This window comes from Seriola dumerili, unplaced genomic scaffold, assembly GCF_002260705.1.
Source record: "Seriola dumerili isolate Sdu_G_001 unplaced genomic scaffold, Sdu_1.0 BDQW01000116.1, whole genome shotgun sequence".
Classification (NCBI taxonomy): Eukaryota; Metazoa; Chordata; class Actinopteri; order Carangiformes; family Carangidae; genus Seriola; species Seriola dumerili.
Window position 1 is genome coordinate 1217401 of NW_019174371.1, and position 27277 is coordinate 1244677.

The window sequence follows — 27277 nt, forward strand, 5'->3', positions numbered from 1 at the left end:
TGGAACATTGTGTTTGCACTGAAGCTGCACTTGCTTTAGCTAACAGGCATCGGAGGCATTTGGTGAGAGCTTCCAGTCTTTATGCTAAGCTAGGCTAATCGCCTCCAGATTACAGCAACACACAGACATGGGAGTGATGTCAATCTTCTCATCCAACTGTGGTGAAGAAAATAAATAAATAAAATGTGTTGCCAGAAAAGTTAAACAATTTCTTTAAGTTACATTGACAGTACAACGTTTAACAAATGTAAATTGTAAACCCAATATGATTATGTAAATGACTTTTTATCATTATATAATATAATATCATATATAATATTATATCATCACAGAAAATACAGTACAAGCACTTGTGTTTACGTCAGTATTATTGCTGTAAGTATTGGGATGTCTCACTGAACTGAAGGGAAAGAGTGAGACATTGAACACAGAGATACAGAGGGCAGAAAACATATTACACAGTATAACTTATTACCGGGCCGCACCTTCAAGTGGTCTGAAAATTTGCGTGAGATGGGATGTCACACCACTGCTCACCTGAACCGACAGGCTTGTAAAAGGTGTGAAGTGGTCAGTCACACGCACGTGAATGTTGTGTTCACTGGAGGGAAGAAGGTACAGTTTTATGTTGGAGAAAATGTCAGGGAGCCTGTGAAGCAGAGGAAGAAAACAGCAACTAGCAAAGAATAATGAATGTACTCACACCGTCTCTCCTTTCTCTCTGCAGTAACAGGACTATGGACCTGAGCCTGAGAGATGCTCTGGGTGGAGGCGGAGGTGGAGTCCCAGGTGGGGCCCCTGCTGAGGCCCTGCTGAAGAAGGACTTAATATCCTCATTGGAGAAAGAGAGCTATGATGACAAGGTGGGAGAGACGGTCTCCAAGAGCGACTATCGACCCTTGCTGGATGGAAAGGACACCAAGAGCGGTACGTCCCCACGAGCGTCTTTGCAGAGACGTGAATACAGAGTGATGGTTTCTTGAATGTGATGTTGATCCCTGCAGGGAAGCTCTCTTCTCTGGAGGAGGAGGTCAGAGTTGAGAGGGCTTCCGGGCGTGTAGAAAAATCGGTCTCATGGCCGAACCGTCCCGAAAGAAAGTCGAATCTGTCCCTCAAGTTTCTGAATGCAGCTGCCAAATGTTCAGTCCAGTGAACGGGGTCAGGCGCAGAGTTGAGTGTGGCAGAACGAAGGAGGAAGTCAGCTGTAGTGTCGGTGTGAAACCAGTGCCTGCAATAATCAGACATGATCAAGAAAGAGTTTTTTCTGTCTTTGTGTGAGAGGGCGGTCGCTGCAGTTTTACTCCGTCTGACGAGAGGAGGCTGCATCCATTTTCCAAAATAAACGGTGGCCAACAAGGGCCAACGCGCTGCAGCGGTCCAAAACACTTCCAATTAGGGAAACGAGCTGCAGATTCAAAAACACATTCGAAAATACGAAACGGATACAACATGCTGCAAATGAAAAACGTGCTACAGGAAGCCAAAACAAAATTACTCAAATCAAGTGTAAGTGTTTTGAAGATGACTCAGTTTATACACACAGTGTTTCTTCACATTTCCCATAAACTTTGTGTTTGGTTCCAAAAGTCTAATTTCTTTTGCCTGAAAATAGTTTTTTTTTTTACTCGTACTGAGAAGGTGAACGATATTTTAAACAAGCTAATAAGTCTGACTTGTTTCTTTAAAAGAATAAAATGATGCTGCTGCTCGTTGTCAACTTCCTGTCAGGAGTTCTTATTGACAAACCAGCCAGTCTTACTAACGTCCACAACGTTCGCTCTTAGAAATCATGTTTTCTGTTAAAAATATGAGATTTTTCATTCTAGTTTTTACAGTTTCCCCCTTGTTGTCAAATATGAAAATGTAACAAGCTTTAAAAGTTCTGATATCTGACCTGCAGCCTCTGTTAGCTTCTGTAGCCTCTGTTAGCCTCTGTTAGCTTCTGTTAGCCTCTGTTAGCTTCTGTTAGCCTCTGTTAGCCTCTGACTGACAGGATGAACTACTGTTCCACCTTCTGTTGGTCATTTACGCTCAACGGCTACTGAGCTAACTGCTAGCTACCTGTCTACCTGACATCATGTGATCAGAATCAGGAACTACTCCTCAATTTTATTTTGCAGTTTGAGAAACAACTGGTCACGTTTCCTTCAGACTGTTGTCGTCATAGCAACCGAAATAAGTCACCTATTAATAAACGTAACAGCTTGTTTAGACACGTAAAGACTGATGAATGAAATGATGATGCTAAATGATTTTAAATTGAACATATGCTGCCTTAATTAGCATTTCCTCTGGTTGTTACAGAGACATGATCAGTTAATAATTAATGTTGTTTTGAACAGTGAAGGCACACTGAAACATTAAAGGCCTGTGGTTAAATTCAGAAAGTATTAATTAAGAGACTCATGTGATTTCAGTATCAATAACAGTCAACGATAATAATGATCCTGGACTTCCTCTTTTTGTCGGCATCACTGCAAGTAATATCTGCCAGGGGCGTCATGGATCCTCCTAGGAGTGTGTGTGTGTGTGTGTGTGTGTGTTTGTGTGCTTTGAAGATCAAGTCTACTTTAATTCGTTGCAGGACTTCCCTTGTCTTTATCTCTCAGGCTCGTTGTCTTTATTTCTCTACATCTTTGTTGATTTGTCCATTTTTCTTCTTGCTCCTTCCTCATAAATTTCTATAGAGATGATTATTGTGCCACGTCTATATGACGCTGAGTTTATATCACACAGCTGTTGGTATCTCCTCCCATGATGATAACAAATACAAAACAAGTGACAAATCAAACCTTCGCTGTGTAATGTTCATAGACATGACACAACAAGCTCATAACTCCTAACGAGTTGGTATAAAGGTTGTAGATGGAGAACAGAGAGCGGCGTAGATCCACAGATTGATGAGATCTCGTTGATTGGTTTCGAGATGTGTGACGCTAAACAGAGACGGCGCATCACGCTCAATCGCGTGTGTGTATTTTTAATCCTTTATGATAAACCATTAGCCTGTCGTATCATTTTGCGTTGTTGCCATGCCAATGCACAGCTGGTATGATAATGACCATCAAAAGCAGGCACACATACTCCAGCTGTGTGTGTGTGTGTCTGAGCTACAGCCTGGTGACTGTATAGGCCTGTGGGCTACGTTCTGTATGTGGTGTGAGTGTTCGTGTTGATCCTGCGCAGCAGACTGTGCTGACAGCAGATGTTTTACCACAGGGTTTCTCACATGTTTTCATATCACTGCTCCTCAGTAAAAACACACACATTATACCACTGACTCCGTGCGATGAGATTTTAACCAGGGGGCCAAAGGTCAGGCCACTGAAGCATTCGCTCTTGAGTCCGATCTCCTTTTCCAACAGGGTGAACGAAACGTTACTTTTTCCCTGATTGGATACTGAGGTCGTGGAAAAAGCTGTTGGACATTGTGAGTGAAGTTTGTTGTATGTTGCAACTTGTCATGTCTGTCATCCATCAGCATCAAGCTCTTCTGCCTGTGCTGTAGACTGAAACTGTCACTGTGTCATAAATGAAAGACGTCCACCTCAGAGTGATTCTTAAAGATCTTTCCATTGAAGCAACATGTTTGCCTTTGGTTTAATTGCCTTGGTTGATTAATCGATCAGGTGATCTTTTTAGTTGAACGTTAAATTAAATATTCAACTTTGAGTTGAGTTTAAAAACAAAAAACCAAGTGATTTATAAACATCGTGTCAGGCTGTGGGAGCTGATGATTGGCAGTGGACATCGTTTTGTGATATTTTATCGACTGAATAATGTCAACGCAGCTTAGTTTGGAGAAATAGAAATAGATTACTGTTGAGCTGATTGCTGAAAGCATTTTAGCTGAATGTTGTGGATGACATGGCCACGTGAATAACGCAACAGCGAATAAATGTTGTCATGGTTACAATAATAAAAGTGCGGTGGATAAAAGGTCGTGTATGAACACAGCGACGTTGACGTGGAATTGGTTTCACACCTGAAATGAAAAATGGTCTGCTGTGGGAAAAGTCCTGTGTTTTGCCGTGCATCCACCTCAACCCTCCTCTTCCTCCTCCTCCTCCTCCTCCTCCTCCTCCTCTTCCTCCTTTGCTCCTGTTGTAATTACTACCACTGCTAGAGGTTTCCTCACAATGAAACACAACTATGGGTCGTAATAAGCTGCTTGTAGAGATGACCTTTGGGTTCTCACCGAAGGTAAAGTACGTTCTACAGTTATAGAAAATATTTCTGACATATTGGCTTTGCAGACTGACATATTGACATATCTAGTTGGATGGTCAGGGTACATTTCAGAATCACTACCAATCAATGAGATCTGTAGAGACAAGAGAGTGTCCTCTAATCTCTCTCTCTCTCTCTCTCTCTCCCTCTCTTTTCTTTGTTCTCTGTCTCTTCCTCTTGTGTTTGTTTTCTCTCCTTCCCATGCTCCCACTGTTCTTTATTTTCTCTAGCTGCACGTGCTGCACTTTTCTTTTCATTTCTGTTTTTATTAAAGGCGAAGCTTTGTAGTAATTCGCGGCTGCAGCTGTGACGAAGGGCTGTAATAAACCTGACTCCTGTGTCAGTGAAGAGATGACATAATGATTCTTCTTCTTCTGTTGTTTTTGGTGGTTAACAAACAGCTGCAGGTGCATCATCACCACCACCACCACCCTCTGGACTGGAGTGGGGCTTACCCATTTTTCCCCTCACTTTCTATATTTCACGTTGGTTTTCTTACCAAAGTCCCCTTCAGTTACTGTGTGCTCAAAAACAACAACCTCACTGAGCTGCAGCGAGGGCTTTGCAGATTTTCTTGCCCTGAGTTTGCTTGTCAGGCGACATAAAGGTTGTTGGGGCTTCATACAGCCTGAAAGGAATTCCTGCAGACAACACTCAGGGCAAAATTAAGTGTAATTCAATTTTGTTTTTTTGTTTTTTTTTCAGTTGAGTATCGGGTGTTTACTTAGGAAACTAAAAATGGTCTCTGGATTAATGCATTTACTGTTTTTTTATACTACCATTATAATACCATCATTTGCTAGATATAATTATTGTATATAAAAAATATACCAGATTAATATCAGTTTAAAATCATTTTTTCTTGTTATTTTTCCTGTTTGAAGACATAGTACATTTGATGTGTATGAATGTGAATATGTTTTGTTTTACATTCACTATATAAATTATATAATGTGTGAATTTCACAGTTTTTGAATATCTTTAAAAAACAAAAACAAAAAAACAACTAATGTTTTACTACATATACAAACTGTTTCCACACTGTGGTTCTACTAATACTTGTCCTGCGTTTATATAATGTGTCGTATTGGGTGTCACTGCGGTTGATGTTAAACTTACATTGACTTTGAGTGTGAGATCATCCAGATGTACCCGATTATACATGTAGTTTACTGCGTCCTCCTGTAGCAGCACGAGGGAGGTGAAACTGTACTGCAGTCTGCTGCTGTGTTTGCTGAGGCATGATAACGCGTCTCTGCAGTGTGTGCATGTATGTGTGCTCGAGGTGCAGCAAAGAAGTCTGCGTGTGTGTGTGTGTGTGAGACCAGCACACACACACACACACACACACACAGAAAGGCTGATGCAGTGAAGATGCTGTAATGGAGGAAGTGTGGCTTACAGGCAGACGGGTGGACGAGCAGCTAGACAGGTGTACAGGCAGGTACAGACGACATGTAACTAAACTAAAGGCACATAGGAGATAAACGGGAAGTGGCGTGTGAGTGGGGAGGGAAACTCAGGTGATTGAAGACGGGGAAACAGGTGAGCAGATGAATACGAGGACAAGAAGAGAGTCCGGAGACATCTGGTGGGCGGATGGGAAATGGCAGGTCTGGGGAACATGGCCGGGGAGACGTGAGCAGGGGCTGGAGACGGTTTGTGGCTTTAAGTAATGCTTAAGAGACACCAACAGCAAGCACTCTACTTTACCTGGTGCAGGTAAAGAGCTGGAAGAGACCTGAAGGAGGAGCCAAAACCATATACAGTAATACACTTAACATAAATCCACCACCACACAAACAAATACAATACATTAGACAAATTCATATTCCTGTAAATGATTCAATAACACAGGTTCACATCCTGATCGACGAGGATGTGAGCTGTGTAGAGTTAAAGCTTTCAGTGCGTTTTAGCTTTTAATATGTGACTTGCAGAATAAGTTGCATGTGAGATTAAGAAGTTAAAGGACAATTTGTATTTTATGTTTCGGATTTCTGTAATCACCAAAGTAAATCCTGAGATCTGGGAACGCCGCTACAACAGAGTCGAGCTGGAGGAAAAAAAACACAAGCGGCCAGACGATCAGACAGGTTGTAAACAACAGGGACCGGGTTCGGCAGCGTTTTTTATTCACTGTAAGACTTCGCTCGCGTGGTTTGGTAAAAGCACAAGACTGTAGTGCAAAATATAATTGTGAGAAGAGCCTGTGTTTGGAAGCAGCACTCCCAGAGGTACTGCTGCTTTTCAGCGTGTCAGTCACAGTAACAGGATTTGCATCACACTCTCAGTGGCCATGGGACTCGTACAGAGCACCTGCAGTTAATGGCTGTTAGGACCGCAGCACTGTGCACCCAGAGGAAACAACAGTTTACCTGAACACCTCTCTGTTTTATTTCCCCTTCACTTCGCCTTCTCATGTCACACATCTCTTACTTTCTCTTTCTATATCAGATCATTCATTTGTTCTATATTATTTCTAGTTAAGGGTTCTCACTCCTCCATGTACAATAATGAATTCAGCTTATCGTCCATCCCCTCCTTTGTTTCTCACACCCTGTCCTCCGGCCGATAAACACCCGCTAAAGCACCGAGTGCGTATTCATGTGCCACTGAAAATAGTCCCCATCTGTTTAAGAGTTTTTCATTAATCAACAAATACATTTGTGACGTACTTTTCCCAGATTTACGTCTTCAGCAGGAAGTGGTGGGGTGAGCCCCGCAAACAGGACAGGGAAGTCAGAAAGTATGGGGAGACAAACTAGTGCATTGTGGGTATTGAACTTATCATATGATGTGTCGACAGTAAGAAAAATATAGAATATCACCAGCCTCATCCTTTAAAAATCAAAAGGGAGCGTTGTTTGTCTGTATATGATAATACCACAGCCATCAGTCCTCTCCACCATGACGTGTCAGTCGTAGACTGTGTGTATATACAGTCGGCCATTTTTACTCAGGTCCTCATCACTACTGACAGCTCAGGACTTTCATTACCTGTCCCTCTCTGCTCTGTCTGCTCCTCCTCTCTCTCCGTCCCTCTGCTCTCCACCGCCCTCCTCACCCCTCTCTTACTTCCTGCCCCCCCCCCCTCGCTCTAAGTGCTCGTCTCTTTCCAGAATGGTGACAGCTGTGACCGAGGATGGGATGCTGTTTGACAATAACCTCCCCTGTCCTTGACTTGGAGAAGCGAGAGCAAGCGAAGGACTTCAGCGTCGACAACATGCGCACGCCAGAATGAAACAGACAGGACAGTCAGGAGATTATGATGGAGCTAGATGAGATTTCATTATTATTTTTCATGTCTTTTTGTATATTTATGGGGAAGATTGTATAAACACTCAGACACGCACACAACAAAATCCAAAATATGTAAATAGAACGATACAAGCAGAACATTTAAACGAAAGTAAATAAAACCGTTTGATACTGACCTTGTCGCCCAACTGTAGCCGACCCGGAAGATGTTGATCTAAATATAGAGGCAGCAGGTCTGCCCTGAGGCTGACTGCCTTCATCTGCAACTCTTGCTGTGAGCTGAAGTGCAGCATGGGTCCTGTCTTGGTACCCTCCGAACAGTGCACTCCACATCATCGCAAAGTGCACTTCATAAAGCCCCGAACCGCTCCAGAGGCGCTGCACAGCAGGCGGTCCTGCAGTCTGACCTTTTTGTGAAGAAGTTCTGTGAACAAACAACATCGTAGGTCGTCTTTGCAAGCAGCTTATTGCGACACACAGTTAGGATTTATTGTTAGCTGATGTGTAGTGGCTGAAGTAATTGTTAAGGGAGCAAAGGAGCAAGTCAGGTGATGTATTTTATAGAGAGCGATAAAGTCTGTGTTGGAAGAACAGGGTTGATGGATGAAAACACAGACCTTTCACACAGGAGACCTCTGAAACCAATAATCAGTGTTGTTTTTGTTTTATCACCCTTCAGTTTTTATGTTTATTTTAACCCTGACGATGCAGGTCCTCTAACCTTAAGGAAGTATTTGTTTTAACCTAAACCCCGACCTTTTCCTAAACCCAATCAAACGTTTTTTGTGCCTAAATCTGACCTCCACAACCTCGACCACCTGTTGTACCCTCACAACGAAGGTCTGTTTCACCTGCTGCCAGTACGCTCCTGTGGTTCCTGTCTGAAGGTAGCGACAAGTGACCTCTATGGTTGTTGGAAAAACTTCTACTTCCATTAAGTAGGAAGACTTGGATGTTTTCATGAGACCCACAGCTGCGTGAATTCCTACTTCTTCTGAACTATTTTAGTTACAAATTTTGTAAACAAAAGCTACGACGATGTCCTCAGGGTTATTTTTTCAGACTTTTTCAGCCACAGAAAACATTATACAACTGTGTTCACAGATTTAATAGTAGGCTACTGAGCAGTCAGGCGCGTTGGTGGCACATTGCTATCTTGAGGCGAAACCAGCGCACCTCCGACTGTGCTGTTTGTTATGTGTAGGTGGATACTGAAACCTGGCAAATCTGCCGTTATAATAGCAATCACAGCTGGCTTATATTATTTATTGTTTATGGTTTATTGCATGTTATGCGCAAAACACACCCGTGAGTAATTAAGAGACTAAGTACAACCATTTTTAACCATGTACGGAGCGCGGCGACCATTTTTTTTCTGCCATTAAACTGGCAAAAATAGCCAGCTCATTGACTCAAACAGGAGATCTGGGGAATATTTCAATCTGCAGATAAATACACATTTGGCACCCTGATGAGTATTTCCAGCAGCGGGATGGTGTATGTGGGGTTGTTCATCATACTGTAATAAGGGAACATGTTCTTGTTGTAGTTTTTGGCACAGAGGAGTTAATACTTGCTTGCAGGATCAATTAATTGGTTTTGGTCTTTTGATGAAAATTTTACCAGAAATCACCATCCTCATCCATTTAGATACGAGCTCCATGTAGTAATGTGTGTGTACGAGAAAGGTCCCGTTGGCAGCTCACAACTAGGGCGACGTTTTGGGTTTCAGGGGAAAAACTACAAACCCAAATGACCTGAGCCATTGGAGCTGAAATAAAATATTAACTTCAACCAGCTTAATGACTCAGAGAGGATGTGCAGAAAAACCTTTTCAGATGTCCTTTAATCTTGTGTCTTAACCATTCACCCTCTGAAAAGCACAGACACCACCCATGTCTCTAGGCACATATTCTTTAATCCATTTTTCTTCTCATCGTTACAAGCTGGAGTTGATTTAAACAAGAGGAGCTCAAAGGGAAGGTCAGCTTTGCATCTTACCATGCACTGTAGTGCAATATGCAGTAATGATGTAAAAGTGCAACCAGTCCATATGTAGCTCAGGGTTAGGCCATCAAACTGTATTTCTTCAAACTACGCAATACGAGATATTTTTATGGTGATTCCCCACTTATACATTTTGACTTGTTTTTCCTTGCAGAAAGTTTGAAAGGGCTTCCAGCCCAGTGATGCAGAAATGCCATAAAATAATGTTTGAAAAACAGAAGATGTTTGACCTTGAGGCTTGATACTGTCTGCTGTCCTCAGAGGACTGTCTGGGTTCTGACTGTGCACGCAAGCATGCACGCACCGAGGGTGTGTGGGGGTGGTGGTGGGGGTGTGTGTGTGTGTGTGTGTGTGTGTGTGTGTGTGTGTCTCTATGGGGATGTCTGAGAGAGACAAAAAGAACAGAAAGGAAAAGGAAAAGGAAAAGCAATAAACTTCTTCCACGGAAATCACCTCATGCTCCAGATTATATTTTACTTTTTCATTCATTTACATTTAGACTCCCGTCTGTGTACTGTATGTTTAAATTACAGTAGCTTCTCTGACACATAGTGTTTTGTTCAGTGTCGCTAAGACTACGTTTCCCATAAAACTGTGTAACATAAACTGTGATCATTTCCTATAAACTAAGGAACTGTATTGGTTTTTTACATGGGATGAAAGAAAATATGTTTTTACCAACAGAAATCAAATTTATTCTACACAGTGGTGGAGTTAGTATTCAAATCACCTACTTAAGTAAGAATAGCATTGTCTCACGTGTTTTACTAATACTTTTACTTGTAAGCAATTATTTAGTATCTTAAAATGTTGTACTTAAATGAGCATATTTACTCATGCTGTTATCTGTAAGACAACTTACAGAAGAAAAATGATTGATTTTGCTCATATTTGGGATGTTATCTGTCTTGCTAAATTGAATCCACTCAGTTAGTTGAGTCACTCTGTTAGTTAGTTGAGGCTAGCATTAGCTAGCTAGTGTTAGCTAACGTTATCAAACTTTAGATGGATATTGCTGTGTGACTGACGTTACTGTCATTTCACTGACATTATGACTCTAATTGAGACTTAGTATTAGCTCTTTTTTTGTGGCTGCTGTTAAGGAAATGTCACAGTTTTGCTTTAGTTATAGCTAACTAAGTTTACTACAGTTGTCTTTATGGAAGCCAAGTCGATGTTTGGCAACTAAAGACAAAGAAAAGAAAGAACAAATGTAGTATAATTTATATAATAGTTATTAAGACATTGACAATATACAAAATAAAATCACAGCTCTTGGAATTTGAAAATTGCATTCAGCTCTTCTCTAAACCCCCAACCATTTATTTTCTTGTCTTAACTGAAAATGACAAATATCACGCAGGAAAGTGTGAGTGGGTGGTTTGTAGAGAGCAGTGGAGGGTTTCCAGTGTTCATTCAGTGGTGTGTTGTAATGCTAACTAATCAGACATAATATGGTATTACAGTTACGTTAACACTGATTGTGTCTCCTTTATACAAACACGGTCCCACTGATATCTGATGTCAGGTTCTGTAACATATTGCAGAAGTGGACAAAGAGACAAAACAAAGAAAGCAACGTGAAGTGGCAGCTGAAGAGTGATCGACAAGGAGGGAACGTAGACAGAGAAGGAAAACAGTCTCTGACTCTGCAGTTGATGTGTCTGCTGTTGCGTGTGCGTGTATTTGTTTGTGTGGTTTCAGCTGAATAGGCATTCAGTCATTCACAGGTGTCGTACCTTTACAGACTGCAGAGTGGATACAGCCATAAAGAAACACCTGCTCTCGCAAACACACTCACACTAGGTCGAGTGCACCCTGAACTCACAGTTAATGCACACTTGTTAATGATTCATGATATCCACCATTACCCTGACATTGGCCCTGTGCCAAAAATACATTTGTGTCCTTGTGTCTTGATATGAGTTAGTAATACACGATACATCAGTCTGTCCCCTGGTATTTCAGGAACATAGACAGACAAGATACTGGGCAAGAAAAACCTGATCACATTGTACTTGATCCAGGTTTACTTTATCAAAGTGTATCACATAGATCAATATAATATTTCAACAGGAAATATCTGATAATTATCAATGGGGCGGCTGTGGCTCAGGAGGTTGAGCGGGTCGCCCGCTAGTCGGGAGGTCGGTGATTCTGTTCCCGGTTCCTTCAGTCCGCATTTCAAAGTGACCTTGGGCAAGATACTGAACCGATGTATCATCATCATGTGTCTGTATGGTAGAAAATGTGTGTTGGAAAAACCGCTGTATGAATGTGTGTGTGTGTGTGTGAATGGGGCTTCCATTGTAAAGTGCTTTGAGAGGTCGATAATACTAGAAAAGTGCAGTCCATTTACCATCGATGGACGTTTAGAGCTGGGGCAAAGGGGAAGTTAATGCTTGTATCTCTGTCCATTTACTCAGGTACTGTAATTAACTACAACTTGAGGTACTTGTTACTACTTAACACTTCAACCCCGCTACATTTCACAGCGAAATATTGTACGTATTACTCCACTACATTTATCTCACTGCTATGATTATTATCCACTTTGAAGAACTCATATGCTTCTATGTTTATTTAATGCATTACAGATTAAACCTTCAAACCTTATGTAAAGCAGTTAAAATTAGCACCACATTAACCAACTGCAACAGTGACATATTTAATTAAAAAAATCTTAACTTTAAGTCCAGTTGTTAGCTTTTTCCACTGCTTTCTACCGCATCTCACAGTCTTCACACACACACACACACAGAGAAATTCAGTTTTTAATGTGTGTCATATTTGTGTGAATTTAGAAGTCAAATGAACTAATGGTAGGAAGAGGAAATTGGACTTAAATAGGGGAGTTAAAAACTGTTAGGAGTGGTGAGGCTGGTAGCCTAGAGTGTGGGGGGAGGGGACAGAAGACTGGAGAAGAAATGCGAAACATAGACACCGAGACAGCACAGAGTGAGGGGGCGAGAGAGAGAGAGAGAGAGAGTGAGGGCACAGCATGTCTGTGGGTGCTTTCCATTTTGCTAATTCATGCTTCCTCCCATCCTCGCTCCTCCGTGACCCAGAAACGGATCTCCCTCCGCCATCGTCGAGGATGTTCCAATCCCTTAAATGTGTCTCGGAGGAGAGAGAGGAGGCTCCCAGGGGAGATCAGAGCGAGGATTCACAGGTGTACCCCGTGTGGAAGAAAAAAAAAAAAAAAAAACCTCTTTGATCGAAAGCTGTTCACTGATTGGTCAGCGGATCTGAAGGGAGGCGACAGGGCCGTGCTGGAAACAGCTTTAATATTAATAACACTGCAGGATTTCTAGGCAGAATATCGTACCTGTAGTGACAGGAAGAGCAGTACCTGCAAAAGCTCTGACATTATTTATCTGTATTCAAAAAAATAAAATATGTATGTGTAGAATCTGAATCATGAAAATATTCTTTGCGGCTTTGTTTATTTTTCTTCTAGTTTTCTTCTTTTCCATTCCCGTCCAGCCCTATACAACCACACAGTTATAGATATTATTAATATTATTATTATCATTATAATATCGGTCTAAGCCTTAAAAGGACGTCAGACTCTTTTACACAGATTTTATTCTGAATATTTACAACTATTTTTATTGCTCCCTCACATCTGTTCTGTTTGTTAAGTAATAAACACAGTGTAATTGTCTGTTTTTGTTGTTTCCATCAGTCTGACGCCCTGACACTGCAGATATCTCCATTAAGCATCAGTCAACAGACACAGGCAGCGTTTTTCTTATGCTATACTCCTTATTTGTACATGTGTGACAGATGAGATGCTGCGTGTCAGGAGTAGTTGCCTTCTCCTCAAATCGACGGTGGAGGGAACGAGCATGTCCTATTTGGCAAATACAATTCTTCCATCCTGGCGTCTCCTCTCTGCTTCTCTCTCTCTCTCTCTCTCTCTCTCTCTCTCTCTCTCTCTCTCTCTCTCTCTCAGGGAGACACACGAGTCAAATGGAAAGCACCCAGGAGAAAGATGCTGTGTTACGTTACATGAGAGAGCTTATTTCTGCTGGACAGACAGTTTTTAATAACGTCAGGTATCAGGATGCATCAGTATTGTCTGTTCTTGAGATTGACGGCATTACAATTTTATTTCCTGGTTATAAAACCTGTAAGAAAAGCAATGATTCTGAGTAATTCTGACACTTTCACAGCAGGAAGTTTGATGATGTGTTGATTAAAAGTAATATTAAATGTGTATTTTCTTTATATTTATCAATAGTGATGTGTGTGTATGTGTGTCCTGGTGTGTGTGCCTCTGCGGGTAGGGCACATGCATCAGTCCTCTAAAACATGTCCACCATCAGCAAAGCGTTGCGCGGGGGAACTGCAGATGCTGTCGTCCTCTTCTTGTGTAACCATGGTGATAGTCCCTTCAGCGACGTGTTGGTGTCTGCTTGCCTCACTGTCAAAAGATGTACACACACACACACACACACACACACACAGAGCCACACACGCAGGCAGGAGAGGCTGGGGTTTTGAGAAGAGGGACCTGCTTGATGGACGAGCAGTTGACAGAGCCGAGTGGCAGAGAGACAGATTCAGGTGCAGTTTTTCTGTCTGTCTCAACAAAGCCTGCAAGGACGCTGGATGTGTTTAGTTAGTTTGACTTTGTTGTACACAGGACTGCTGTGGCTGCAGGTACCAGGCTTTTACCATAGTGAGTCCGCCAGCACCTCAGGGAGCTGCACCCAGAGGGCAGCGCAGTGGGTGTGTGATGGCCTCACAATTGGGTAACAGAAGCTCGTAGGTCACGTATCCTATCTCTGTTTTTTAACCTTTTTTTTTTTCCACATATGTTACACCTGAAAATGTAAGTAACCTGCAGCATGGGCCACATGGCAACAGAGAAATCTGATGGGAAGTTTAAAAATACCAACATGAATCTGTTAATGTTCCCTGCAGGAGCATGGATAGAGTCTAAACAAATGGATTTGATGTTTGCTTGCTGAAGCGAAACAGTTGTGGCAGAATAAAAAGAAAAGCTGGTCTCACGATGCCTCTGTATTCTTGACTGGCGATGATGGTGACTGTGCTCTTCATCTCCTTTAGGTCCAGGGATGATGTCATCGGGCGGATACCAAGACGCACCTGGACAGCCTGCCTTCAGCTCTGACAACCTGTCTGGTAAGGGTGGGTGGAGGGAGCGCTGGTTATTCATCACACAGTCAGAAGGTGTTTGCGTAGAAGTTCGAATAACGATAATAAAAGTCCTCAAAAGAACACGTTCCATGTGTTCATGTACAGTCACAAGTAAAAGCTTAAAATGTTCAAGTGTACCAAAAACTATAGACCCACAATGTAATGACATACTGTGCATACTGGTCACATGGTATAAATACTAAAACAAGCAATGATTTCTTACATTATTCTCAATACAAACATATTGAACTCTAAATGTTGTAAAAACCAAAGATTATTACGTAAATATATACCAGAAAATTGCATAAACAAAAGAGGGTCTATATACAACCACTAATGCTGCTAACAAACAACGTAAGCAAATACAAAATGCTAACACGCAGCGGTCTTATATGTCTGCTGGTCACGGATTTTGGTCTCAACAGACTGTTCATCTGAGACTGGGTCTGAGGCTCTGGCTGAGCAGCGGTGGTGGGCAGGGCACAAGGTGCTTCCAGCCCCTTTTCAGTTTGTTTTTTTTAACTGGGAAAACCGTGTTAAACAAAAGAGTATTTTTACATAGTTTGAAATTTGTCTGGAGGGGAACTTTTAGTGGGAGATGTCAGATCACAGCGAATCATCAACCCTGTGCGTTATTGCCACGCCATCTCCCTCCGGCTGCAGATGTGAGGTGTGGTGTGTTCAGGTCGTGCACAATCTAGACAACAGTATGAATTCCTACAGGAGCCTTTGTTGAGCTGTTGTTGTCATGTGACACTGCGAGTGTCACAGCTGTGTCAGAACAACGAGACTAGACACTGATGTGACTGGATAAGGGTGAATTTATTAACACCCTCCAATTTTATATTCCGCCTCACCCGGGCCTTTTGCATTTTGTGCTGCTGCACCCACATGAACCAAAAAACAACAGGTGCTCTTTTAATTAATGGTTGAACTATTACAGTCTAACAAATCATAAAACACCACTTATCCTACTTTATTTTTTATACTTAAATCAAACCAGTCTTTCTTTTTTTTTAATCAAAATAAATCGCAGCAAGCATTATGTATATACTGTTTATAGCAACAGTGTGTACAATTTCCACAGAGGCAGTTGTGTGTTGATGGTGTAACGCTGTGTTTTGTCTCTTCATCAGGCTTCTCTCAGTCTGGGACGGGAGGGACAATGGGGTCCAGCCTGCCACCGTTTCAGACCAGTATGAGCTCCCCTTTCGGCCAGTCTGGGATTGGTCTAACTATGGACACCCAGAAGAGTTCAGGCCTGTTTGGTGTGGAAAACAAAACCACCAGTAATACCAGTGGAAGCAGTCCGTTTAAGACCAGTGATCCATTTTCTTCTGGTGGCCCAGGAATCCACTCTATGGATTATTCCACAGGTATCAAACAGAGGGTTAGTTGCTTGTCAGGCTGCGTTCACTCAGACGTTTGCTCTGCGCCCTTCTCATCCATTTGAAAGGGGGAGGTGGGCTAAAGCAGAGAGGGGGCATTGTTCAGCAAAAAAGTTGAACCTGGTTCAGCTTTTTCTGCAACGCAACATTACGTCACATACATGCAAGCACGCATGCAAGCCTGTTCCTACAGCTGGACTTCCTGGATCGTATTTCATTGTCCTACTGGTACATGAAACAATGCACCCCCACCACCACCACCACCACCACCACCACCAACAACAATAACAACAACAACGCAGCCCCTTGCGTTGCTTAAACGCAGGGCAAATGTGTGTCTGTGTGAACGCAGCCTGACATTGAGGGGGCGGAGATAGGAGAGAGGAGGAAGTCTCTTTTGGGATTCATAAACCTTTCTAGACTAAATCTCAGCTGAACAGTTCACCTGACACTTGGCATTCAAATTCATTCAAATACTGAACAGGTGTTTTCATATATACTTTAGGGTTGATTGGATTCGTCACACCTTTACAGAGCAGGGTGGAGCTACAGCCGTGGCACAAATTGAAAAATCTAAGTCGTCTAAGTCTGGTCATATCTTGCATACCCTGTATTTAATCTGGCCTGGGTGTCTGTGGAAGGACAGCAGGAGCAAATGGTGATAGCAGCAGAGTAACAGCCTAATCACACAGGGTGAGCTTTCGCCAGCAGAGGGCAGCCTGTTCTAGTTGTTTCCCCTTTAGGTGGCTTCACGCTCTTAAATAATAAACATGGAGGTTAACCTCAGTAGTTACTGCAATCTGAACAGAAAACGGAAGCTATTAAGGAACTTATTGCTCTAGATGAAATTACTAGGAGCATTTGTTAATGTTTGTGATATCAATAGCTTCTTGAATGAAGTAATCAGCAGAGTTTTCTGGTTGCTGAGCAACAGTAACACAAACCCACACGAGGGTTTAACAGCAAAGACTGAGTCACAGCACGGTGAAGATTCTGTAATAGAGACGTTCATGCAGTGCTGCATATACTTATTTTATCATCTAAATATAATCAGAATGTGACTCCTGGCTTTAAAGTTCACATGAAAAAGAGGCAGTAAATAAATAAATCATCAGCTGCACTTCTTACATGTCTCTGAGTATCTAAGTTTCCACTGTAGCTATAACTTATTAAACATTAAGCCGGGGTTTTATTTTCGGCTCTTCTAGTTTGTTGTTGTGCTAAAGATAGCTCTGCTAGCTTAAAGGCAGGAAGCAGTACTGGCTGGTTGTTATGTTACAGTCAAAGTTCAGTTCACTGTTGGAGCAGATACGGTACATCAGTGACATATGTGACAATACACCACAAACAATTTGAACTTATAGTATTTCTTCTATAAAAACAGAGGTGCGTTCAGGACGGATTATCTGTTAGCCCACATGATGCGTAACACAGCAGTGATGGCTGCTGTAATGGCTGCCACACATCTAACTGAGTCTTGTTAGAAGGAAACATGTAGTTATGTTCGTTTAACCGTAAGAATAACTTCCTATTATGTATTACATTTTCAGGGAAGACACTGTAGTGATGTTACCATAGTGATGCTACTTAAAATTTCCGAGTTTAGCCATCAGAACAAATACCTGCAGACACGTAAATGTGGCAGTCCTATTACATATTTCAGATGACAACAACGAAGAGTAAAATGTACTGTAAGCTTTTGAAAGGAAAATCATTTATTTTTTCTTTTTTATTGAGTAAATGTTGTGTAGAATATTCAGCCTGTAGCCTGTGACCCCTGCAAGCTGTCTATATCAGTCTTTCAGTCTTTCATATATAGATTCCTACAGCCTGTACGATAAGATCCTTGTGCATGAGGGAGGTAGAAAACAAACCGTAATGACTGACATCTTATGGGTAGATCAACATGCACAGTTTTTGTGCCTTAAATGGCACAAATCACAAAAATAATTGGGAAAATGTTTGTTATCTCATGAGTGCAGAGTTACTAACTCCAGTGATCTGGTCAGAGTCATGGATTTTATAGGATCCAAACAACTGGAAGATGGTGCACAGAACCTGGTGAGGAAGTAATAATCACTAATTATTAATATAATATCTAGAACTAGTGCAGCAGTCAAACAGCAGGAATTTCATGCAGTATAACGTTTCGTGTTGCATGTATGAGGGGCGACTCATTTCTCAGTAGCTACCTGTAGAGCTAACTCCGTGAGCACATTGCTGCTAATGTAAGTGTAAGTTGAAGTGCAGCAGACAAATTTACCTTTTAACAGTATTTTGGCTTGTTTCTAGCAAACATGACATAGTGGCAATGTGTTTTCTACACCCCTGCAGCAGGTGCATCCTAGACTGTTTGTAAATGAGGAAACGCATCTGTTCCACCTGATTTCACTTTTATTCAAATTATGACATTATAAAATAGCCCGCCCTGCAGACATAATATCACACTTATTACAAGTAGCTGCAAGTCTGTTTATATTTTTCACAGCAAACAGTTTTAGTGGTCACAGCAGGGAAAGCACAAGTGTAACTAATAACATTAATGCTGGCTTTGTTCTATTCAAGTGTCCCAGTAAGCCGTGACAGTGAGCCAGCAAACAAAATACCAGACTTCCAAGAAAAAAGGCCTCCTATACTCATTTTAAATGTAATTTAATGCCATTAATATTGAAGTGCAAATCGTAAGACTAATCTCATGTGAAGTCTTCTAACATCTACACCACTGATAGCAACATTTAGCATTAATTGATCTAAAGGTAGGCTGATAAAAAGATATTTAAAATGTTTTTCTTCAGCAAAATGTAGCTGATTTAAAGGCTGCATCATGTCTTTCTCTTAGTTGCCCTTTCGTAAAGCTTTTGTTTGGGTAGTTGAGTATGAGTAGTTTGGTTCTGTTGGCAGACAGAAAACAAGAAGGTTAAGTTTTGCGGTCATGGCACGTCACGTGAAGCAAAAAAAAAAGTCATGAAACTTTAAAAAGTTACCTTTTCACAGATGGAGTCTCTCTCTAGTCTGGTTGGATCTATCTGTGCTCTGTTTGACCAAATGCATTTTATCTGTTAGATGGGAACCCTGACTCTAAAATGAATTAAGCTAACCTAAAGCATTAACAAGTAGCATCAACCAAAGTTAATGGAACAGTTCAGGGGTTTTCATTTGACAGCTTGAATACTGTATAAAAACACAAAGAGCCCACCATCAGTCACCTGCTTTATAAATTTGAATAACTTCAGTTAAAAACTCATATTGTCATCCCTCTGATTCACCAGTTTTGCAGCCCAGGTGCATTTAAATTTATATATAAGACTTACTTTTGGAGCTACATGGAGCTATAGTACTTGACACTGATGATACATTCACCAACCAGCCTTCTGCTCTGTCTGTGTCGCCTCTTCTCATATACTGTGTTTGAGACTTTAAGCCCTCTACACACCTGTTCTTCTGTGTGCGCAGGTGCCAGTGGGATTCAGTGAAATCAAACCCCATTGCACAAAATTTCAGATTGCCTCTCACACACTGCACTCCTTCATAGGCGATGTGTTTGAAGCAGCCGGCTCTCCATCGTTAATGTTTCTCTTGGCAGTTTTCCAGACTCCAGATTAAGAAGAACTCCCATTAAATACCTTATCACATTAAATATAGATGATAATGCCCTGGCCTTGCCTCTTCTTTGAGCTGTTTATAGCCAGGGAAGCATCGGAGGCCGCGGGGAGAAAATAGCAACATCATTCAATTTACAAATGCAGGGAAAGGTGCCACATTTAGAGCGAAATGCACCTTTTTCTAGATTCCATTTAATATTCAGTTATGTAAGACAGAGTGAAAGGCAAGCTGGAGATGGGATGACGAAAACTGAGACAGAGGAAAAATAATTTGGGCAGGAAGAGGACATGATGAGCAGACTGAGATGGGCGTATAGGTCACATCATTTCCCCCTCTACCTGTCTGTTTCTATCTGTCTGTTCATCTCTCTGTCTCTCGTTCTCCTTGAGCTGAGGAAATACTTGTCAATAATAATTGAGAAATATGGCTCTGGAGGAAAACGCCGGGATGGTTTCCTCCTCAAACAAGAGAAGATTGTTGGAACAGACAAATGTTGGGATCATTTCAGTGCAAGCCGAACATGTTTCGTTTGCTTGCATGTGGGTCTGTGATACATTCCATATGTTAAGTGCATCATTTTGGTTGTTTCTGCACGTGTGACAATGATCCATGTTATTACCATGATTTGTCAGACTTGCATGCATTTATTTTTAATCATGCATGCTAGACCTAATTTAAAATGTGCTTGATTCATTTGCTTTGAAGCTCTTTTGCTCCCAGTGTGTTTGTTTTGCTCTGCTGTGTGAGCCTGCTCTATACGCAAGACTAGCTCTGCCCCCTGGATGATGATGATGATGATGATGATGATGATGATGATGATGATGATGATGATGATGATGATGATCAGGGGTTAAAGTGGGCTGGCACCTTCATAATAATAAATGTGGCAGTTTCATACATAACTGCGTGCCTGTTACTCAGGGTGCACATGATAGCATGTATGGTGCTCCAGTGTGATTTTTAACCTGTTGCATCACCTGCCAAATCCTACTTTAACCCTTGATGATGATGATGATGATAATGATGATGATGATGATGATGATGATGATGATGATGACGACGATCACACTGTATACTCGTTGTTTGGCTTGCTCAAAAAACATTCCATTCCAGACTCCATTCAGAATTTTCAGAATTGAAAATTTACAAAATATGATATGACCAGACGATGGATCTTTCAACTTATATTTCCTCCCATTTTACTATATTAATTGGGATTCATATAGGATGTAAGAAAGGATCTTAAAATAGTTTTAGGCCTCTTCTAAAGATACAAAATGTAGATATATAATACATCTCCAGTCACAGTCCGCTTTGGTTCTACACAGTTACCAAACCATTTGGCAAATCCGAATAAAAAGATTTATATGTTATGTAAATTAACAGTTTATTCAAACCAGTTTCACCCTGGCAGAGGTAGCCACGTTTCAACTGTGGCACAGCCAAGCAAATAAATCTGATCAATTTCGTATCACCTGATGCCCAGTGCTGAGCCATTATGCTGATGTGAAGTAGCACCTGTAAGTATCTGTCTTTATGTAAACTGATTATGCACGTATAGTCCAATGCAGTTTTTATTGAACCATAGTCGTAGACAGTCTGTAACAGGTGAGTAAAACAAATGCTGGTTAAATGTATTTATAAAAGCAGGCACCATCACATACATCACATTTTATGAAAATGTTCAAAGGGTGATGCCAAAGGAAGCTAAAAGCAAACAGACTGTGGTTACTATACTGGAAACACTCGGGGAGGCAAACTTAACCTTCATCATATTTCTTACACTGTATGCACAAGCAGCATAAGCAGCAGCCAAGATTAGAGCCATTGCTTAATGTGTCATTCAAGTGCTAACTCATGTTGCAATAACGCGTATTAAAATGCAGTTTTTGCTAAATGCAGTACTGTTATCATATGATTAAATATCAAAGTACCAGCCTGTAGTTGCTGCCCTGCAGTCTCTTCATGTCTCAGTGGATGTGCTGCAATAAAAGTTGTCATTTAGTTTCTAACCTCAGGAACAAATGGAAATACCACAAAGTTCAATGAGACTAGTAGAGTAGTATCTTCCTCCATCTTGATTTTGCATCTTATTTAACAGAATGATAAGAGTCAAGGCTGTAGGTTGTTTGTTAATGGCCATGCATTATGTATGTGTTCAGCGCTGAGCTTGCCTTTACGTTCTTTTACTAATGACTTAAAACATTTTCCTAGGGATCAGACTCAGACAAGCTCATATAAACCTTTTATATCTGCAAGCAAAACAACGGTACCATGAATTGGAGTTTAGTCTACTGTTGCTTAATTAATCGGAGATGAGGAAATGGCTTCTCTTAAAGAGTACCCCACCCATTTGGCAATGTAGTACATTGTCAGTCTCACAATGCAAACTGATGCGAAACCAGTCAGCAAGACTTTTTTATTCCACACATTCTTGTTCCTTGCCAAAACCTATCACCTACATTACCCACAATGCAACTTGACCACCAACATTGGACATAGAATTTGGGTGGGTTATGGTAATAGCGGCTAATTTAGCCTTGAGCAGCTACCCTCAAGCAGAGATGAGGAGTGGGCTACATAGGTGTGGTGAACTAATTTCTTACTAACTCCACACTCCCAGACTGCACAACTTGTTTTATATTTGTAGTTGTAGTACTCCCCAACACCTGTGAACAGATGATGTTAAAAATAGATGGAGTTCCCCTTAAAAAATAAGGTCACCTCAGACTTCCAACCAGCTATTTATATATGTGCAAACAATCCAAGGGGCTGCACACCCCGGCTCTTTACAAATCCTGACACATTCATTGGGACGTACCCTTATCCCAACTATTGTACTAACCCTGTTTTATTCAACATACCTTCAACTTCCATGCAAAAGCATAAAAACTCTGTGTAAGTGTATCCTCTCAAAAACCAATAGTCCACCTTCAGATATTGGTAATTCTGTAAGATTCACTCCTTTTATTGGACCAGTCATTTACTCGTTTACTGTAAACGAAACAGCAAACAAGTTACACCACATTCAAACATGAAGTAACAGGAACACCTATAGTAACCACAGACTGGTGGCTTTTTGGCAGGTGATTCTCTGACACAGTATGTGATGGGTTCCTCCTCTTATAAAACCCTCCCCCATTCGGCAGCTCCTGTCCTCTCTCCCAGCGGCTCAATAGATGACATCAGTCCCACATCCTCCGCCTCCGAAGAGAGCCCCGAGAGAGCAGGGCCGGGGGGCGAGTCTGGGAAGCAACAGCAGAGACGACGCAAGAAGAGGAGGAAGGGCCACGATGAGGTCTACGACTTCTTGGGTAGCCAGGAGAATAACATCGGCCAATCAGACAAGCATGGGATGCAGGATAAGGGCGGACAGGAGGCTGAGGATAATGAAGACGAGGAGGAGAACTGGGAGTGGGAGATCAGAGAGAGTGGAGGAGGGGGTAGAGTAAAAGGCAGGAAGACTAAGAGTCGGGCAAGACTTCCAGAGGAGTGGGGAGCGCCCCAGCAGCCCATGTCTCCTACACCGGCTTCAGTTGCTCCTACCTGGGCTACAGCTGCTGACTCTGGTCCACCTGACTTCAAAGCTCCAAACTCCAACCCCAGCCCTGTTTTGCCCTCTGCCTCTGCACAAATACCCACAAGTTTCACCAACCATTCCCATGCTAGCCTCGTAACAGATTCGTCTCCATGCTCCTACGAGCCCATGTGTGTAGACGATTTCCCTGCGGCCGCTAAAGACAGGCAAAAGGCAAACGAAGAGAAAGTTTCAACCAGCAAACCTGAAGCTAACGTTAGCGTAGTGGCTAGTGCAAGAACCACTGAGGGTAGTTTAGCTGGGGATGTTAGTGGTAGTCTAGCATTAATGACAGGGGACAATCTGAGTCCAGTTTCCCAGACCTTCTCTTTCCTCGATTCAGTCCTCCAGACCCCTCAGGACTCCACCCCTGACTCACAGACCACCACCCCAATCACCAACACCCCTTCCCTTGCTTCTGCTCCTCTGACAAAGTTCGCCCCGAAAGAAACCGCCATTCCTGTTTCAGAAGTCTTTTCTGTACCCAAGAGCACCCCAGACCTCACTCCTACTTCCACATTGTCCACCGTCCCAGCCGCAGTCACATCGGCCCTCAGTGTCGACGCCAAGCCATTTGTCCCCTCAGCCACGCCCCTTAGTTCAGCTCTTCCTTGTAAGAGTGAAGTCCCTCCCACCTCATCATCAGACACTCCCCCCACAAGTGTAGCCACACCCCTTAGCTCAGCCCTACACCCTCCCTCCATCACCCCCACAGCCCCTCCCTCTCTCCCTGCACACTCAGAGCACCAGGAGTCCTCATCGCCACAGCTCCCCCCACTGGAAGGTTGGTGAACTACAGGCAAGATTATGAATAACATGGGCATAATTTGAACATAAGGGATTGTAGGCTAGGGTAGCAGGAAGTAGCAGTTAATTTTCTTCCTGTATGCATGGCTCTTTGTCTGTGGATTGAGCATCAGGTCTGCTTGGTGCTTAATCTATTCCTCCATGTATTTGTAATAACCGAGGCCCGAGAGATAAATGCAGAACAACTTATGCTTTATTTTAAACACAAATCCACTCTTTGTTACTATTCACAAAAGATGGCATCTTTAAAAATATTAAGTCTTACCTGAGATATTTACTGGAAAAAACATTTGTGTCCACGTATATCTCTCTTACCAAGTGCTGACATGAGTACGGGACACAAATGTGCTGTGCTGATCGGGCCCTGTATTAACAAAACTGCAAGGGTAAACCGATAAGTTGCCTGATTTGATTTCCCTCTGCCTGCCTCTGTGTATCTGTTACCATGATCATAGCAATTTTATTACTTGACCTGCTGCTTCTGATAGCTCTACTGTCTGTGCTTGCTGCACTGTCTACTGTTTCATCTAACTGTCAGCTCCATGTCTAACCTCCCACTGTCTTCTCTCTGTCTATAGAAACACACATATACACACATACATATGGTTATATATATGAAAGCCAAATTAGTTTAGTGTTGACAATTGATTTATTAATAATTTAAAACACGGTTCATGTCGGTCAGACACAACTTGCAATCATCCAATTTTCTTGATGCCTCTTTGATTTATTGTGTGTATATATTTTGTGTTTCTATTGTAATTGTTTATAATGTATTTGACTCGACGATAATTTTTTGTGTAGATGTAGAAATGCTCATTTTAAGAGATTGTAGAATATTTATATACAGGCTGCAAATCTGGTATTTGCTGCCTGCTAAAGACTAAAATGGAGTAAGTGGATATCTTTTAATTCAGTGTCCAAAATGCACCAGTCAGCTATGATGTGAACTTGTAGATATACTGTATTTACAAGAGTTATAGTTTCACTAAATTTCTTAACTCAAGGTCCTCCTTACTAGATATCTTCCACCACAAATCTCTGCCTTCATCACCATCAGTGAGTGATGCCACCTGCGAGTGACCACAGTTTTCACCAGTCTGTTTATTTGTCAGCAAAAAGCACTGAACTGATTTTCACCAAACTTTAGAGGAGGGGTGGGGCATGAGCCAGCGAAGAAACCATTAAATATTAAGGCTGATCCGGATCATTTACTGTGAATTGTTTTACTCTGAAGTCTGGTGTATGTTGTTTGACATTGGCCTTGGCGGAGGTCTGCGCTCTCTCTGTGCCCTTCCACTTAGTTTATGTGATGACAAGTGAACCATTTCAAATTAAATTGAGCAAACGCAGTCCACCACTGAAGGAATGAAAGCTGTGGAAGAAAACTAATAAGATGACTTTGAGTTAAGGTCAGGAATAAATTTTCAAGCTCATAGTTACAGAATCTAAAATTAAATGATTTTTAACCACTTGTACCATGATTCTTCAATGTAAAGATACAGTGACGTTTATAGGTGCAGATGTTTTTTGTTCCTGTTTAAATCCTAGTCCAGGTTAAAATCTCATTGGTGTCCTAAATGACAAATGAAACTTCAGACGCCAGTTGTCATTGCAAAAAGAATGGCACAACTACAGACTGTGTGTCTATAATAGCTATGTCTAAGGCATTTGACAGATATAGCTGACCGCCTTAATTAGTGTAATAACCATGTAGTAGCCAGCAGTCCGATGTCCACTGCTTTAGCTAGCTGCCGTCTTGGTCCTCCTGACCTCTTGTACAGTGGGGAGAACCCTGAGAGGAGCTCAGTCTTATGCCTCTTCCATCTGGTGATGCTGGGTTTCAGTCCTGCGCTCTATATCTACATCCCACAGTCTGTCAAATGAACCTTTATTTTCCAATGTGATTCCCTTTTTTACGCTTCCCCTCAGCCCCTTTCTCACGACTACAACCCGACCAATACTTAACATTGTTAGAAAAAATGTGTGTTAAATGTTCTTAATGTAACTGTTTTCGTCACTCAATTGAATCTAACCCTGTAGCTCAGCCTGTAGCGTCTGAACTCTCTAAACTAATAGTAGCATTCACTAACACGATGCTGTCTTGTACAGTGGCCCTCTAGCTGTAATGACGACAAATATCTAAAACGTCCTAAATTCTAAATGGAGTTTTGAAGCACATTCATGATTTACATACGGAAGTTTAAGCTCTGAGGCACCGTTAGTGTTTATGTTGGAGAACTGTGTGTTTAACACAGTGAAGCTGATTCTTATTTGACTGAACATCATCTCTTGTTTTCTCTCTCCCCCTTTCCCTTTTCTCTCTTTCATAACGCCATCAATGATGCAACCTTGAACAACAGGTAAGACAAGTTTCTCTTTATTCTTATTGGGAACTTTGTTGATGTTAGACATCCCTGACCAAACAGTTGTCTTACTGTGGTTGTGTGGTGAATAACTGTTTCAATGAAGAACAAATGAAGGAATTTTGGCACTGTCTAATGTTAATGCGTGGAGTAGGAATTTTCATATTATCTTTTTTTTTGGTGCAAACTGAATCTCTGAAAGGCCAGTGGAGTCGGGCAGCGTGGAATTGTGGAAAGATAATATTATATATTGAATATTTTTTAAAAATAGAAGCATCATCACATTTTCTCCATGTGCAGCACGATAACACTCGAGGTCAGACTCGATGTGCGTTCCAAAGTTGGTGTTATGTGGAGAATGTTTTGGTGACCTGGGACTGAAATATTTTCACCAAATATTCAAAAATGTGTGTCACCCTCTTTTGTTGATGTTCGGGATAGGTTCTGATAAGTGGTTCCAACTTGGTTCCAGTTCCAAGGTTCAATAAGCTCTGTTGATAAAAGATCTCTTATCACATCTTTAATTCACATTCTCTGTTTAGTTGATATAAAAACAACAAGTTGGTTGGTTAATTGGTTGTTGCTTGATTAAAAGAAAGAAAGACACTGATGCTGTATACAACATAACTCAGCAACACTGTTATTAACAAACCTGTTCCCAAGTCAAAGTGAATTCTGTGACCCGTAGCAGTGCAACAACAAGCTCACCTTCAGGTAACTTTAAGTGCACTGTGCAGGTAAAACCTCAGCAGTTTATTCAGTTGATATTTACTGAATGATAAAGTAGAATTAATATTAATTTCACTGCAGTGCCATTTCCTCTCACAAGCACAGTTTGTTTTTTAAGTTTAAAAATCAGACACTAGTTG

General features: G+C 41.6%; 1 protein-coding gene across 1 annotated transcript in view; it reads left to right on the forward strand.

Annotated features, from left to right (window-relative positions):
• The window catches only part of LOC111223806 (microtubule-associated protein 4-like), a 79318-nt gene that overhangs the window by 13722 nt on the left and 38319 nt on the right, over positions 1-27277 (forward strand). Inside the window, exons 2-5 of the mRNA XM_022748083.1 lie at positions 728-927; positions 14578-14652; positions 15804-16043; positions 22808-24019. Of these exons, the coding sequence (XP_022603804.1) occupies positions 738-927; positions 14578-14652; positions 15804-16043; positions 22808-24019 (1717 nt within the window). The 5' untranslated portion in view covers positions 728-737. The remainder of the gene's footprint in view (positions 1-727; positions 928-14577; positions 14653-15803; positions 16044-22807; positions 24020-27277) is intronic.